Genomic DNA, 16,337 nt, shown 5'->3' with positions numbered 1-16,337 from the left:
CCTCCTGGGCGCCTCCTGTTAGAGGTGTTCCGGGCATGTCCCACTGGTAGGAGGCCCTGGGTCAGACCCAGAACCTGCTGGAGGGATTACATATCTCATCTGGTCTGGGAACACGTCTAGATCCCTCGGAGGAGCTGGAAAGCATTGCTGGGGAGAGGGGCATTTGGGGTGCTTTGCTTGGACTGCTGCCCCAGCGACCTGGCCCCGAATAAGCGGATGAAAATGAATGGATGGATGTCTAAAATTACATGTTTAGGGGGTACTTTGGAGAACAACTCAGTGTCTCCTGCATCACTTCAACCAGACATGGTACTTGCCTGTCTTGACTTGGGACATGAGTGGGAAAACTTGAGACTTACTTGTGACTTGCCAAACAATAGCTCGGTCCCACCTCTGTTTAACAGCACTATAAATAGCTTACAGTTTGTGCTGACAACTCTTTTGCATAAATCTGCATATCTGATTTCAACACATATTTCTTTGGTTTCAGCATGACTCATGTTTTTCCTCCTCCTCTGAGTCATTTAACATATGTCTAGTCTGCTAAAAAATTAATGTGGCTCTCCATTTAACACTTCCCAGTGGTACCTGTTTCTCTGCGTTTCCTTTCTTCTTTTTCCCCTCGTTGTCATCGTCTTCATCATCACTGCCCCTCTCATCATCGTCATCACCTTCCTCCTCCTCAGAATCATCCCCCGTTTCATCTCCAGATTCCTCCTCCTCCTCCTCCTCTTCCTCCTCTCCATCTGAGTCCTCATCGTCGGACGCCGCTGGGCCGCTGTAGTCTGAGATGAGCAGAGCTCGCAGCCCATTGTCCAGCACAATGTATCTGCAGGGAGTGAAGTCAAAGGTGAAACAGCAAGGAGAGTTTTTGTGTGGGGAAAGTGTTGTTTTGTTGAGTTTTGCAGCATTCATTGTTTTTTTCTTCTTATTTTGAACTGGCTGTTAAATCAAATGTCTCTTTGCAGACTGCATCTCATACCCTCTGAGACTCTCTCTTCCTCTAAGCTTTTTTCATAGCAAATTTCTCTGTGTATGCCCTACAGAGGCCCGAGGCACTGGCGTGTGCTCATAGCATGAAATCGTCCCATCAAACTACAATAATACTGTACTGATCCAGCTGGAAGAGAGGCGCGATATCATTTTTGGATCTGGGTTAGTGGATCTGGGTCATTTTACCCAGCACTTTCACGTTCATGAATATGACAAAATAGTAACTTCACATGTGTATCATTGCACCTAAAATCATTTCGATAACAGTTACTTGGAGTAAAGTACAAAATAGAGGTGATACATCATGTAACAGGGCTGCAGTACCAGAGGTGTAATGAAACAAGGTAATAGTACTTTGTTACAGTACTTATATGGTACAGATACTTGATTTTATATTTCTGCCATCTTTAGCTGTTACTCCACTATATTTCCCCCAGGAATCTTCCTTCCTTACTGCTCCAGACTGAAAACAAAAGGTGATCGTGCCTTTAAAGCAGTGGCTCCAACACTATGTAAATCTCCTCCATTAGGTTTACGGTCTGCGGTCTCTTTAGACATTTTTAAAAACAACTTAAGACCTTAAAAATGGCCTTTGTCCCACCCTAAATCTTCTAGCACTTGTTCCACATTCCTACATAAAACCTTCCTCCGCATGGGATCACATATGGTGCTTACTTATCTTTATGCTTGTTTGCAATGCTTGGATGAGACAAAGATGATTTGTCTAAAAATTTAGTCTTAAATTTGGTAAAAGATGATCTTCAAACAGTCTTAAAAGTCGTGATTAGTGTCTGATACCAGTAGACAGCTGGTTAAGCTGCTCTACTGGGACATCAAGGTAAGACAGGTGCAAAATAAGACCAAAAGAAAGCTGTAGTTTGACAAAAATCGAGCAAAGGCAGAGAAATAAATGACTAAACCTCATGTGAGTAAACAAAAACAAAGTAAAGCAGGGAATTGCTTAATTAGACAATGGGGCACTATGGGACTCTCTTCCATTGAGTTTACGGCCTGTGGTTTCTTTAGACATTTTTAAAAACAACTCAAGACCCATTTCTTCAAAATGGCCTTTGTCCCACCCTAAATTGTCCAGTGCTTGTTCCCTGGTATGTTTCTGTTAGAGGCCTCAGCAGCCTGTATTTGCTCTGTGTTTTACTTTCTTTTGTTGCATTGTTTTATTTGTTATATTCATTTTCTGTAACCGCTTATCCTGTTAGGGGTCGCGGGCAGGCTGGAGCCTATCCCAGGTGACATTGTGCAAGAGGCAGGGTACACCCTGGACAGGTCACCAGACTATCACAGGGCTGACACATAGAGGCAGACAACCATTCACACACATTCACACCTACGGACAATTTAGAGTCACCAGTTAACCTGCATGTCTTTGGACTGTTGGAGGAAGCTGGAGTACCCAGAGAAAACCCACGCTGACACGGGGAGAACATGCAAACTCCGCACAGAAGGGCTCTCCCACCCTGGGTTCGAACCCTCTTGCTGTGAGGCGGCAGTGTTAACCACTTCATCACATTGACTGCATGTTTAATTGTTTGATTGCTTACCTGTATTTTGTGAAGCAAATACATTTTATTATAATTATTATTATTATTACAAAATAAGGAAGGGATGGACGAACGAGTGAAGGAATGGGACTGAAGGAAAAACTGGATTTCCGAGTTGTGAACAAGGCCGCATTCTTTGTTGCAGGCTCCATTTTTAAGGTGCTGTACATGTTACAAAGAAATAAACTTTACAATTCTCAAAATTCTGACCACATTTACTTGTAATTTTACTTTCAATACTTAATTGTATTTAATATCAGACTTTAGTACAGCAAATATCTGATACTTCAAGACTTTTAACTTCTACTAAAGTAATTTTCTGGTCAGATACCTGTACTTTAACCCAAGTGTGGCGTTCAGGTACTTCATCCACCACTGTGCATTGCAGTGTATGATTGAAATAGAAGAAGTGCCACGTGTATGACAGCTTGAATCTGGGTTTAACTTCCTTTAACAGTACTCTTTGGGGTCACTGGGTGACTTGACAATCTCGCTGTCTCCAATTCTCAAAATTCTGACTGCTTGCTTAATTATTAACAACAGCTACTTGTACTTTGACTTTCTATGCTATATTTCATTTAATATCACACTTGAGTACAGTAAATATCAGATACTTCAAGACTTTTACTCGAGTAAAAGGTGGCTTTAACTTCTACCAAAGTCATTTTCTGGTCAGATATCTGTATTTGTACTCAAGTGAGGCGTTCAGGTGCTTCATCCACCTCTGAACAGTACAGTGACACATACATGAAAGCTTGAATCTGGGTTTAACCTCCTTTACCTGTACTCTTTGGGGTCACTAGGGGACTTGATGATCTCTCTGTCTCCCACATTGTCCTCTCCTCCTCCTCCTCCTGTGTCCCCTGCAGCCTGGCACTCCCCCCGGGACACCGGCTCTGCATCCTCTGCTGAGGCTCCACCTTGGACGGAGCTTGAGGAGTCAGAAGAAACTGGGGCGTTCCTGAATTTGTTTGTCTGCGGCATCTTCGGCAGAGATGATGAAAGTTTGGCACTGCGGGCTGACAGCAAGGCGCGACCATAAACAAAAGGACAGGTCGCTGTCACCGGTAATTTACGCCTCAGCACGGCGACACACCGTGTCAGCCTGAACACAGCTATGATGATGAAAGCCCTGCCTTACAGACGAGTATCGCCAAATGAAAGCTCAGACACCAATAGGTCCGCAACAACACACACTAACAAGACCCCCCTCTGTGGAAGAGGCCTATAGGTCTGAACCTGAACTGTCACACACACCAGCCAGCGCCCACAATACAGCTATTCACACAGGCTGTCTGGTGGTTTCGCCCTATTCAGCGAGGTGTCAGCTAAAATACAACCCCGGCAGACCACCCTTAACTAAACCTGAACCTCTCATATGCTCTGTAAGACTCAAAACAACGACAACAGCCACACTGAAACTGCCAAGAAGTCTCTTTTACACACACGGGAATATAAACATAAATGAATGCTACCGGCTAACACAAGAATTTAGTGTTTAAAATGTACAAATATTATTTAAAATAAGCTTTAACGGCTTCCGTTAACAGTGTGTTTCAAAGCAGAGCCGAAGAGAAACTTTAAAAGTACTTCATGAAGCCGGTGCGACAGAAACACATCCGTACCTTCCTCCCTGTTGACAGAAGGGCCTCTGTATGAGTGAACGAGAGCCTCTCCTCAACAAGACGCGCTCTGATTCGCTGAGAAGAATCAGCGCTTCACTACGCCGCCGTCTGATTGGCTCTGAGCGTAAAGGAGGCGTGGCTAGAATGCTAACACGTGCAGTCAGGAGTGGTTATGATAGCTGCGGGGAAAAGGGGACAGCGGCAGCGACAAGTAGCCACCTGGATGTAACCGGCAGCTGGCAGCCATCTGGTTATGATTATGGCTGCTAGATTGAGAACCGACCACTTGTCACAGCCGGTAAATGTCATTCTTTTTAATCTCTTTAGCCAATATAGCCGGCCAGGAGTGGATTGGATGTGAATTGTCTTGTCAGCTAGCCACATGACAGCCACGGTGCTCCATTGAAATTGTACCCCCCACTTCTCCTAATGCACCTGTACAAGGCTTCAAACTGGGATGATTGGGTTAGGGGGGCCGCTAGGTGGCAGGCATAGGCCACGAGGGATGCTGGGCAAATTGAACACCTGACTTTTTTTTTTCTTTTTTTTGTGTGTAAGGATGGTCTGAGATTTAGATGCCTCCAAGGCTCCTATTAAAAGGCCACCAATCTGTGTATTTCACAGAAATTCAAGGGCTTTAAAAATGCTTGTGTGCATTAATCAGAGTCTCTGCATGTTTTAAAATGTCTTAAATTCAATTTTAATAAGCATTAGGCCTTAAAATTCATTATATGGTCTTAAATTTGAATTTGTGAGGTATTAATTGCCGCAAACATTGCATCCTGTCCATCTTTTAATTTCATTTTGTCAATTTGTGTAGAGCTCTTCTGCATGAAAGTCCACGTCACACATATGTCCTCATACATCACTCTACAGGGTCACATAATCACAGTTCAAGTTCATAATCATGTAGGCTTATCCTCCATTTTGATACTCCTTAGATACTCCTTTCTCCTTTCGCCATTTATTCTACTGAGCATACGTTCATAACATGCTATTTCCACCATTGCATTAACCCAGTTTGCACCTCTGGGACCTTTGTTGTCTTCCTGTGTCTTAGGCTAACTCGACAGACAGTTATTAGACTCACAATGATAACAGAAAATGCATGCTTGGATACGTTTCGTGTTTCGTTCCCCCCCCCCCAGTAAACACAACTTTGGATTTAAAGGGATTTCTGAAGCAAACCAGCAACTTACAATTTCTAAAACTCTAATCCAGAGTGGTCTGACCAACCTATGTTCACCTATTTAATATGTCCAACAGCGATTGTTATTTAACAACTTTAAAAGTCCTTAAAACACCTACCTCTGCATGAGACCACATACAGTATTTACTTGCCTTTATACTTGCATGCTATGCTTGAATAGGACAAGGATGATTTGTCTGAAAAATTAGTCTTAAATTTGGTTGAAGATGATCCTAAAACAGTCTTAAAAGTCATGAATTTTAGTGTCTGATACCTGAAGACAGCCTGTTAATGCTCTTAAAATATTCTTAAGTGGTCTACTGTGACATCAAGATGTAAGGGAGTGAGTTTACGTTCACCAGCAGAGGGCGGTATTTATGTTTCTGTCCTTTTTGGCCCACTGTAGTTTTGAGTCTTTTGACCCTCCGCAGCCACTGTAGTTCACAGTGTTCAAATGAGAATATCCACAGACAGTTCAGTTTGTTTTGCGTCTCGTAAGATAAGGAGGGTTTCCAAACACTGTACTAATGAAACTACTTTATTTAATTTTATTTTATTTATTTTATTTATAATTTTATTAAACACGCCAGTCCCAAGAGTGGTTATGTTAAAGATGGGACAGTTCCTGTAATTTTTATGTTGAAATGTGTTTATACTGATGCACTAACCATGTGGAGCTAGTTGTGTTGTATCTGGCTAATCAGTAACTATAACAGAGGCAGCTGAAGTTTATTTTATTCTGTATTTGATATTTAGTTTAATTCAAGTGTTAATATGTGCCTTGAAAACTGAAGACAGTTTGTTTTGTGTCTCGTAAGGCCAATAAATGAGGGAAGTTTGCTCCGCCTCAACCACCAGTTTGAGTCCTGTTTCCCTGTCTCCCCTGCCGCCCCGGTATACTTCACCTAACACAACGCAGAGACCTCGCTGGGGTTTGCTGCCTGAAAGATAGGGTTACAAAGATAGGACAGGTGCAAAAAAAAAAGACACAAAATAAAACTGTAGTTTGACAAAAATCGAGCACAAGCAGAGAAAAAATGTCTAAACCTCATGTGAGTAAACAAAAGAGATCTAAAGCAGGGATTTGCTTAATTAGACTGATTAATATTACCGCACCTCAAACCTCAAATCAGAGTCAAATGGCTAGAAAACAAAATCTTATCATGAATAAGCCACATTGACATTTGTCCAGTGCCCTTCCTCAGTCTCCCCTCTGCAGCGTGTTGGCATTTCACCCCTCCACTGTGCCAATATGTCCTCCCCCTCACTCACCAGCTCCCTCTCTGTCTGAAGCCAATCTGATTTGCCCCTGGGCCTCTGTCGGCAGAAAGAGGTGATAAACACCGCAACCATGACAACCGGCGAGCCAGACACACGCCTGAGTTCCTTTATCCTAATGGCTTTACTTGGCATCCTTTCCTCCTTTTAATTCATCAAGTCCAGTCTTCACCTGAGCTGATATTAAGACAGTTGGGACAGATGAAGGCGGTGTGCTTCTTCCACCACGGGTTTGAGCTTCCTCATCCTCGTCTTTCAAGATAAGCTGACGTTAGATCTGTCGACGTGTGAGATGAAACACTGTTAACGCTAAAAAAAACCTCCACGTTGCTTAAAATAGAGCTCTATTAGTCACTGAATAAATATTTACTCGGTCCGATTAAAATGAAATGTTAGCATATTGATTCCTCTGACTTGCTCTAAAGCAGTCAGACAGAAAATGGAAGTACCGAGCTGATTCTCACAAATTTTATCCTATTGATCACTAATGGAGCCCTTGTGAGAACACTGTGAAATGATGTTTTCACAGCACAAGTTCTTGCCCCAGGCGTACTGTAGAGTGAAGTCAGGTAATTTAGATTACCAAGACAAACAACTACATTTCTGAATACTACCTTTAGTTACTTTTTTAACTTGTTATACATCTCTGCTCTGTTTCTATAAAGAAAATAAGTTGCTTCAGAAACTTTGGACCTTAAAACACATCAAGAACCCCTACCTCGCTCTGATGATATGTTCAGGTAAAATGGGACACACGTGTTTTCTGCCATGTTTTCCCCGTTCTTTTGCTGCCTTTTTCCTTGGTGCCATATTGCTCACAATGGACATATGTGCATGTAACACTGACTACGTTCACATGCACAAAATAGTGTTTTTTTGCCCTTATTCCAAAAAGACAAAATTCCTACTAAGCTGTTTACATGGCTATGAAAATTAACATTCCACGAATACTCCCATGACGTTTATCACGTGAAAATACAGAAAAGCAGGACTGCTGGAGCCGCTTGTCATTTTGCTTCTATGCATCAAAGTTTCCTACTGTTGGTGGACTTGTTGGACAGTGCAATCACAGCCTTCCTCTTACATTCCTTCAGCCGCCATCTTGAAAAGGTTGTTGCTGCGATATTTGAGCATATCCAAGAACCTGTTGATATCCGAGTCTAATGTTTAGAAGTAGGTGTGCTTAGAAGTAGTAGTAGGTGTTTAGAAGTAGGTGTGCTTCTTCTCAATATGTGGGCTTTTCTTTTGGGCATGCATTGCTACACCTGTTGGCGAGTTAGTTTGTGTACAGTGTATCCATGACAACACACAGAGGCAACCGTAAACGGGCGAGAGGCCATGTGTCGTAAACTGCAGTAAAAACCTCAATTGGGACACTTATTCCAAATGGGCCAAATCCCCAAATAATGCTATTAAAATCCACATAATACTGGCGTAACCCACATGTTCATTCATTCATTCGTTTTCCATAACCGCTTATCCTGTTAGGGGTCGCGGGGGGCTGGAGCCTATCCCAGCTGACATTGTGTGAGAGGCAGGGTACACCCTGGACAGGTCACCAGACTATCACAGGGCTGACACATAGAGACAGACAACCATTCACACTCACACTCACACCTACGGACAATTTAGAGTTACCAATTAACCTGCATGTCTTTGGACTGTGGGAGGAAGCTGGAGTACCCAGAGAGAACCCATGAGAACCCAGGGGAGAACATGCAAACTACGCACAGGGGGACTCCTCCACACCAGCACCACATGTCTTAGTCTGAAAATGTTAAATGCGGAAAAACAGCTAATTCGTAAGGCATAGACATAGACCCACTGCGTCATCTTTAATATTACTTAAGTGATATAAATAATAAAAATGTCTATAGTATAAATAGGGTGGCATACAATAGCATAATAACTCATGTTGTCCAGTGGCCTAAAAACAAGCTGGTTTTACCTCAGAAAAATGCCCCATTTTACGGCACCCAGCAGCTTAGTGGGTAGGGCCCGTCTCCCGTGTACAAAGTCAATGTCCTTGCTGCAGCTGCCATGGTTTTGAGTCAAACCTGTGGTTCTTTGCTGCATGTCAGCCCCTCTCTCACTCCCCATTTCATGCTTATTACTGTCCTGTCTAGGAAAAGTAAAGGCCATGAAAATGATCTTGAAAGAAAAATGTCTCATTTTAGCTTCATTTTTGTACCATTTCACCTCAATGCATGAAGCACTCACTCAAAACTCTTTGCTATAAAAGGTGTGAATTTTGATTATAGGTCAACCAGTCAATGAAATGTAACATCCTGCAACTATTTTTGTTGTTTTAGCTACAACACACTTTTTAATTTTCAGTGTGCTAATCGTCTCAGACCAATTAAAATGATTGTTTCATGTAAATAACATTTGCAGCAACAGTGTGATACAGTATTTGTTGTTTGTCTGCTAATATTTAAAGAGCCCAAGATGTAAAACCTTATTTGTCCCATTCTACCTGATGTCCCACATCACCCGACTTCACCCAGCTGCAGCAGCCCTGGTGTGAGTCCAGAGCCATTGCTCGGCTGAAATTGCAAGGCTGCGGTAATAGCGGAGATAAGCAGCCTATTAGAGCTGTGTGAAAGTGCCTTTACATGCCTCTCCACGTGAAAAACTTTCAGAGCAGAATGGCAGGCTTGTGTTAGGGATCGATTGGACAGGCCCCTGCGAACCGCCGGCCTCCCCTTTAATGCCAACACGCATGGCCTTTTCATGGTGAGGTACATTGTATTAGCTGCGACGCCAGCCGCCATAATTCCACATTTTTCTCCCCCCACTTTTGTGCTTGCCCCCTCGCTTCGACTGAGCCCAAATTGAAGTTCAGATCGGGCACCTCGGGCCTCCCCAGAAAAATGTGTCTGTGTGAAAACGCAATGTAGAACGCAGCCAGCTGAATCATTGTAGGTATTATGAATTTGTCCCCCTCGGTCAGCTTCCTGGAGAGACATCGGAGGCAGTCTTTACCTTAAGATTCCAAAGGGGGCAAGGTTCCCTCAGCAACTGATTCGAGTCCCTAATTAAAACAGGAGATTTGATTAATTAGCTCAACAGCGTGGATGTGTGTTGCATGGCTCTCTCTGTATGTGGCATGTGTGTGGGAGTCGGCATGTTCTCGTGAGTCACGGTGTATCTAGTGTGTAGTTATGCTAAATGAGGAGGGGGTGTTATATGCCTATAAGAGTGTGTGTGTGTTTGTGTGTGTGTTCATGAGCCTTTGGGTAATCCTGTGAATCACTGCTGTGTGTGCTCATGTGTGTGTGTGTGTGTTTCATGTCTCCCGGGAGGCTTGTCCTTGCCTGCAGTACTACTGTGTGAATCAGAGGTGAGTCCTCTAGAGTTGCCCTCTGCTTTAATCTGGAGCTAATGACAGAACCACCTGCCCTCCTGGCCATCCTCCCCCATATCTCGCCCCTCTATCTGTTGGCCCCTCTGCCTTCACCACACATCTCAGCCAGCCTTCACAAACCCCCAAATTCCCACTGCTCATTGTCTCCCTTTCACTCTCTCCCACAACTGGCCTGTTATTTTCCCTTTTTTCCCCTGCGCTCTTCCACTTGCTTTCTACTCTTTCCCACAGCATGCAGGATGCCCTTGCTTGCCTCTTTGATTGCCTCATCTCACCGAGTAACTAGAAACTAGGGGCCCCCACACACACACAAAAAAAGAACATGTGTTAAGGGACAGCGCAACAGTATGTGAACAACATGTAGCTTTAAGGAGATTTTCTGACCCATGGATCGGCAGGGGAGAGGAGTGAGCCACGTTCTCATTCTTGTGTCTGCTTGAGTCTGGAGTGTGTGTGCAATCGCGCATGCAAGCCAGTCCCGGTGGATATCTGGGGGGAACAAAAGCATAATTGGAGAGAGAGAGCTGCAAAAAAAAAAAAAGGGGGGATGACCACTTCCTGCAATGTGTCTATGGTGGAAGAGAAGAAAGAGTGAGCAGGGGGAGGGAAACAAAAGGGAGGAAATCAAAGAGAGAATGGCATGTAAACCAGAATTGACAAGAGCCCACAGGAGAATCAAAGTAAGGAAGTAAAGAGGGAGAGGGGAAGAAAGGGGAAGGAATCTAAGTATGATCTGACAGAAATAATTCAGATGAGAGAACGGAAAAAGGGCCTTTGGAGAAGGAGAAAAGCGGAGGAGGAAGAAAGGGAGAAGTGGCTGAAGTGAAAACAGCATGAATCCCCATCCATTTCAGCACTGGACAGCTCCACAGACAGCACTAGGCCAGTATAAATAGATCCCCTACTTTAGAGGCGCCGTCAACGCTCCCAAAAAAGTGCTTTATGTGCTCAGAGCGGCTCCTGCCCCTGGAGAACAGACGCGCAGGTATCTGATGGTGCCTGATAACCATCTTCTCTCAGTTCCTCTCCGTTTGTTTTCTTAATTTAGGGAGCCTCCACGGTTCAACGACAACACCACGGTGAGGCAAAGCGAGTGTTTTTCTCCCAGATTCTCCGTCACGGGCGTCGTTACACTCACAGAGGTAGAGGATATAGCCTCAGGTCTGGGATCACATTACCCCGGCCACAGATCTGGCATCACCAATCACAGAGCCGGGGATGATATCTCAGTGTCAGGGCCTTATTTATATACAGCTGCACCCCCTGCATGTTAAAAGTGACTTAAATGTGCATCTGTGAGCAGTCTCCACCATGTGCATGTATGGGCCTCTGCCTCTGCCGGCCTGTTTCCATTGCGAGCCAGCGTTAAGTAGCCTTGTGGGGAAGCAGTAATACAGCCTAATGCACCTGAGAGCCCCTGAAATCTATAACCATCATCTACATCTTCCTGATATTACTGGAACCGTCTCTGTTACTGTTTCAGATAGGGATCTCCAGGGAGAGCTCTCTCCTCCCCATGCCTCTCCCTACAGGAGAGGAGGGGAGGAGAGTGTGTGAGGCAGAGATGCACCTTCTCCATTTCCTCAAGGTGATTCACCTTAATGCACGCTGAAATCAATGTGAAATTGAACTGAAAATTGAACTTTCAGCTCAGTAATGTGGAAGACATGTTGTTATTAAATCTTTTCCTATAGCCATGAAACCGGCTGACTGATATTTGAACGCTTCTGAATGCTTGTTTTCCACGCCGGGGCACCACGGTGTCCTTGATGGAAGCCCTGCGCACTTCCAAAGGTGTGTGGGGACGGAGGGGAGGGGGGCCATACCTGCTACTTAGAGGCAGTATTGATGGATCAAGCAGCCACCCATCAGGATGTGGTAGGAAGCTACAGGAGGAAGGTGGTGGAGGAGAGGAGGTGGGGGCTCCATCGCTCTCAATCTCCGCGGCATCTGTTGCGCCCACCGCCTCCATTTGGCGGGACAGGTGTTTAGATGTAGGCCCGGGCCCTCCCTGTAATCTCCCTCATAAAAAGTCACCACAGTTTTTTTTTTCTTCTTCTTCTTTTCCAATCCTGACTGATGCTCGCGTGCGTGCGTGCGTGCAAGCAAGAGTGAGTGCGCGACGGAGCCAGCTGGCACGAGTCGCCATGGTAACACACACCGGTTTCACGAAATCCGTCGGCGCTTAAGGGCAAGAGGAGAGATGAATAAACTAATGAGATTATAAATTATTGTCGGTATAGCTGAACAGTCGGGGTATTTTTACCAGACTGCACACGCGGGCAACGTGAGGAGAAAGTTTATGGGGGCCCCCATTGTCTGTGACTCTGTTGTGTCTTCTGTAATCTGTTTATGACGAGGAGGTGAACTGGAGGAAACCCACCCCGCGCGCTTCACGCCTTCCCTATACACAAAACTAGCAATTGCGCGCCGCCTTATTGCATGATTAATTCCGGCACCTCCGCCCCCCCCTTCTCCACCACCACCAGCAGCACCCCCTGTTTCTCCTCTATGAATTACCCAGTTGTGTGTTGAGATGAAGAGAGGATTCTCCATCACCGCGCAGGCTACAACTCCGCGCATTGCACGCCTGTCCAGCAGCGGTCCAGTGCCGCAGCTCCCACGGGCTGCACTGTGGAGAAGCGGACCTGCATCCTAAAGCCAATCGGGTTTTTTCTCTCTTTCTCTCTCTCTCTCTCTCCCGGTTTTTATCCTCCACCTCATTGCAGTCTTATCACGTCCCCCCCCCCCTCTCCTCTCCTCCTCTTGCTCTGGTCCCCCCCCCCTCTCCTCTCCTCTCCTCTCCATCCCTCCCTCCCTCCCCATCCGCCTGTGCCGCTACAGGAGAGGAGAGAGGGAGAAGAGTGCGGCTGAATGTGAACGACATGTCGACAGTCAGCCTCTAAAGTGTTTTCTCGGTCGTTCCCTAATTCTTTGGCGGCGGACTGAGTGAGTATTACCCGCATCCCTGCTCTGCTAAGCGTCGCTGTGTGGATCAGAGAGGCTGGTGGGGAGAGACAGACAATGGGGAATGCAATTGGATTGCGTTACTCTGCCAAGGATTTTCATACATAGCCTGGTAAATGTCTTAATAGGGTCTGTTAATGACTAGGCTGTTTAATTGGTCATGCTTTAATTCTGCTAACTATTACAATTTGTGTGTGGTTAATGTTAAAGAGGGAGGGAGGGAGGGGGGGGGGCTAATTGATTTTCTTGGAGGGGCTGTGGGCTATCCAGGCTGATAGCCCCCCATGCATTTGATCTGTGATGCTGCTGCTCGCCTGATAGTGCGGGTCTGTGCTGGGGAGAGCAGGGGCCCATGTAAAAGCCAGGGCTCTGTGTCTTCTGACGGACAGAGAGGACGGAGAGGTAGACACTGGAATTATGTGACATGAATAATATGCTGAGGAATAAGCAGTGACCGTCATCTCTGGTTCGCTTGCGTCAGTGTGCAGGTCTAGAGGAGAGAGGAGAGGAGGGTAGAGGAAAGAACTCAGAGAGACTCAAGAAAGACGGGGAGGGATGCCACACCTGTGTCAGGCCTGTTTTCAGATGGACAGTTTGTTAATTTATGCTGTGCTGTCAGCACTCAACACACAAGTCCTTTTGCTTCCTTGTTCCCATAATGATGCAGAGCTATGCCGACTGCTGACTAGTCCACTCGGCTGATTAAAGAAAGAGGCTTGAGTGTTGACTGTGTTGCTTCTTATTAAGCAGAGATGGCCATCCACCAAAGCAGAATCTAACAGGAGGGATCCCAGTGGTCTATCTGGACTTGGTATTGATCCCCTCCATATAGGGGGCTTCGGGCCCAGCAATAAACAATGCATTTTGTTTGACGAATGCAAAGCCCTGCTGGGACTGTGAATGGGTTGCGTTCTGTATCGTATTCCAATTTGTCAAACACTATTGAGCACGTCGGCCTAGATTGCCCTGCGTTTTCTTGTGTGAAGCAAAACACTTTGAGAAATGGCCTCATCTTTACCGGGGTGTTTTTCACTCCTTCTTCTTCTTCTTCTTCTTCTTCTTCTTCTTCTTGTGCTTTTCGGTTGCAGGGTTGTCCAACAAGTATGGCAGCATTGGTTTGTTATGAAAGCACACACACTCATCTACACGTGTCTACCTGTTTCTGTACTTGGCAGGCTCTGAAAGCACACTTTTTTTTTCTTCTTTTTTTTTTGGATATGGTTTGACCTTTCTCACATTGTTTTCAGCACACACTCACACACACACACACACACACATGTAACTTGGCTCCGGCTGCTGCTTCTCTCTCTGCGAGGCAGGCGTACATTGTGTGCAGGGCGAGAGGAGGGCTTTGATGTAATCAATATCAGATTTCAGCTGTTTCACTGTGAGCTCTCATCCTGAGTGGCAGCCTTGACTGACTTCCTACTGCTTATGCAATCCCACTCCCACCTCGCCCGTTTCCTCTTCCTTTGCACCTACTCTCTGCCCATTACTCTTCCTTTATCTGTCTGTCTCTCCTTTTTTACTCCATTCCTTCACCTTGCTCCCATTTTAACTCCTCCTCCTCCCACTCCTTCTCATTTCCACCTCTCCCTTCATCCTTTCCCCCCCGTCATAATCATCTCTGTGATTGCTCTTCCTCTCCCGGGCGGTGATGTTTTCACTGCTGCCTCCTTGTCTAACTCGCTGATGCTAGATTATTGCTGTATGATTACAGCTACCATACCATGATCATTATTGCATTTCGCATGGCAGTGTTCAACACTGTATGAGCAGATCGAGATGCTTTATCCAATTTAGATCTCATTAAGACTTGAGAGGAAATATCCCCCCATGCGAGCCTCACATCTTCTTTTGTTTGTTGTTTTGTTTTGTTTTGTTTTTTTTGTTTCAAGGACTTCTTCTGCAACTCTCATTCTGGTGTTATAGCAGTGCCATCATCACTTTCACCATCAGTTCATGTTCCTGCCTGTCACCGCGCTGCCGTCACATCAGCCCTTTTGAAAATTTCTGAAGAGTTTGGATTCGCAGCGACGCTTTCACTCCACTGTCATTACCACAATGATGATTATGACGGGACTCGATGGCTGTTGATAACCTAACATACTCCGCTGATTGATAATATGGGGTTTTTCGTGCCTCATCCTTCTGTTCTCTGATTGCCATTCATCTTATTAAATGGAGCAGTTCATTAGACAGAAGCCTTATGAATCTGATTTGCATTCGCCCATATTCATATTGCATACATTAAAACAACACATGCGTGACATTTTAGCTTCACCGGGCATTTGAGAGCACAGATGAATATATTCATCACAAGCTTTTTTTTTTTCTTTTTTTTTTTTTTTTTTGTTTCCCCATCCCTACTTGTCCAAAAAGCCACTCTGAGAATGATAAAATGTGATTCACAGGTGAACTAGCCCACGTGTTTGCCTTTGTTTTGCATTTTCAATGTCAGTATTTGAATTTTTAATTCAAAAGCGGTGTTGTAGCAGCCGAGAGCTTGTTCAGCAGGTTGTTTTAAATCAATATTTCCTGCTTTTGGGAGCCCTGTAAATCCAAAGCATTGCTCTCCTGTGCTGAATACATCTTACATATGTTTACCATGCTCATATCACTGCACACCGTGGCCTCCAGTTGCCCTATACATCATTATTCCAATGTAATGTAAATCTTTCCCCATGGCGCTCCGGTCCGTGTGATTTAACTTTTATTTTCTGACTGCTTTAGTATGCTTGTGATGTATCATCAATCTGATTCATCCTGAACTGACTTTTGCTGCTGCCTCCCTGGCTGTTTGCCCTCTTTTAATCGTGTGTGTTTGTGTCTGTGTGTGTGTGTGTGTGTGTGTGTGTGTGTGTGTGTGTGTGTGTGTGAATGTATGCATGTACCGTATGCACCGTGCAACTCCATGCAGTGCGGTGAAGGGCCGATGCAGGGCCGTAGCCCCAGGCCGCTAAGCTGAGAGGGAGAAGCAGGAGGATGCAGTGGGTCACTCTGGCAGTGGCCCTGGGGTGTGTGTGTCTATCCCGGGCGTCACACACCCCCACCCCCACCCCCACCTCCACACACACCCCTCTAGTGGACAACTCCGAGGAGGAAGTGGACGAGCCGTGCTTCGAGCCGTGCACCTGCGAGGTCAAAGAAGGCGTGCTGCACGTGCACTGCGATGGGCGGAGCTTCACTAATGTCAGCCAGGTATATCACCACTGCTCATTTGTCTGGCCGTGCACATGGAGCTGCAGTGTCGTTTATCTCATTAACATACCGTATCACCAAGTCTAATATCCTGCCTGTAACGTGGCTCACGGGTGTTTCTAACTGTTCAATTCATGTAATTAATAAGATAACTAATC

General features: G+C 45.3%; 2 protein-coding genes across 4 annotated transcripts in view; one reads left to right on the top strand and one right to left on the bottom strand.

The window, feature by feature from the left end:
- LOC125900688 (nardilysin-like) overlaps positions 1–4,211 on the bottom strand; it is a 47,821-nt gene extending 43,610 nt beyond the window's left edge. Inside the window, exons 1-3 of the mRNA XM_049595851.1 lie at positions 4,178–4,211; positions 3,334–3,571; positions 589–829 (exon numbers count right to left, since the gene is read on the bottom strand). Of these exons, the coding sequence (XP_049451808.1) occupies positions 589–829; positions 3,334–3,536 (444 nt within the window). The 5' untranslated portion in view covers positions 3,537–3,571; positions 4,178–4,211. The remainder of the gene's footprint in view (positions 1–588; positions 830–3,333; positions 3,572–4,177) is intronic.
- Positions 4,212–4,245: 34 nt separating this feature from the next.
- Positions 4,246–16,337, top strand: part of LOC125900689 (SLIT and NTRK-like protein 3) — a 33,476-nt gene continuing 21,384 nt past the window's right edge. Inside the window, exons 1-2 of one of the 3 annotated variants that reach the window (XM_049595853.1) lie at positions 4,246–4,475; positions 15,899–16,179. In XM_049595853.1, the coding sequence (XP_049451810.1) occupies positions 15,964–16,179 (216 nt within the window). In that variant the 5' untranslated portion in view covers positions 4,246–4,475; positions 15,899–15,963. Of the gene's footprint in view, positions 4,476–12,843; positions 12,961–12,994; positions 13,091–15,898; positions 16,180–16,337 lie in introns of those variants that run through there. The other 2 variants (XM_049595852.1, XM_049595854.1) reach the window with 2 other exon arrangements.

Source organism: Epinephelus fuscoguttatus, linkage group LG14 (assembly GCF_011397635.1).
Source record: "Epinephelus fuscoguttatus linkage group LG14, E.fuscoguttatus.final_Chr_v1".
Classification (NCBI taxonomy): Eukaryota; Metazoa; Chordata; class Actinopteri; order Perciformes; family Serranidae; genus Epinephelus; species Epinephelus fuscoguttatus.
This window is presented reverse-complemented; position numbering and strand designations above follow the sequence as displayed.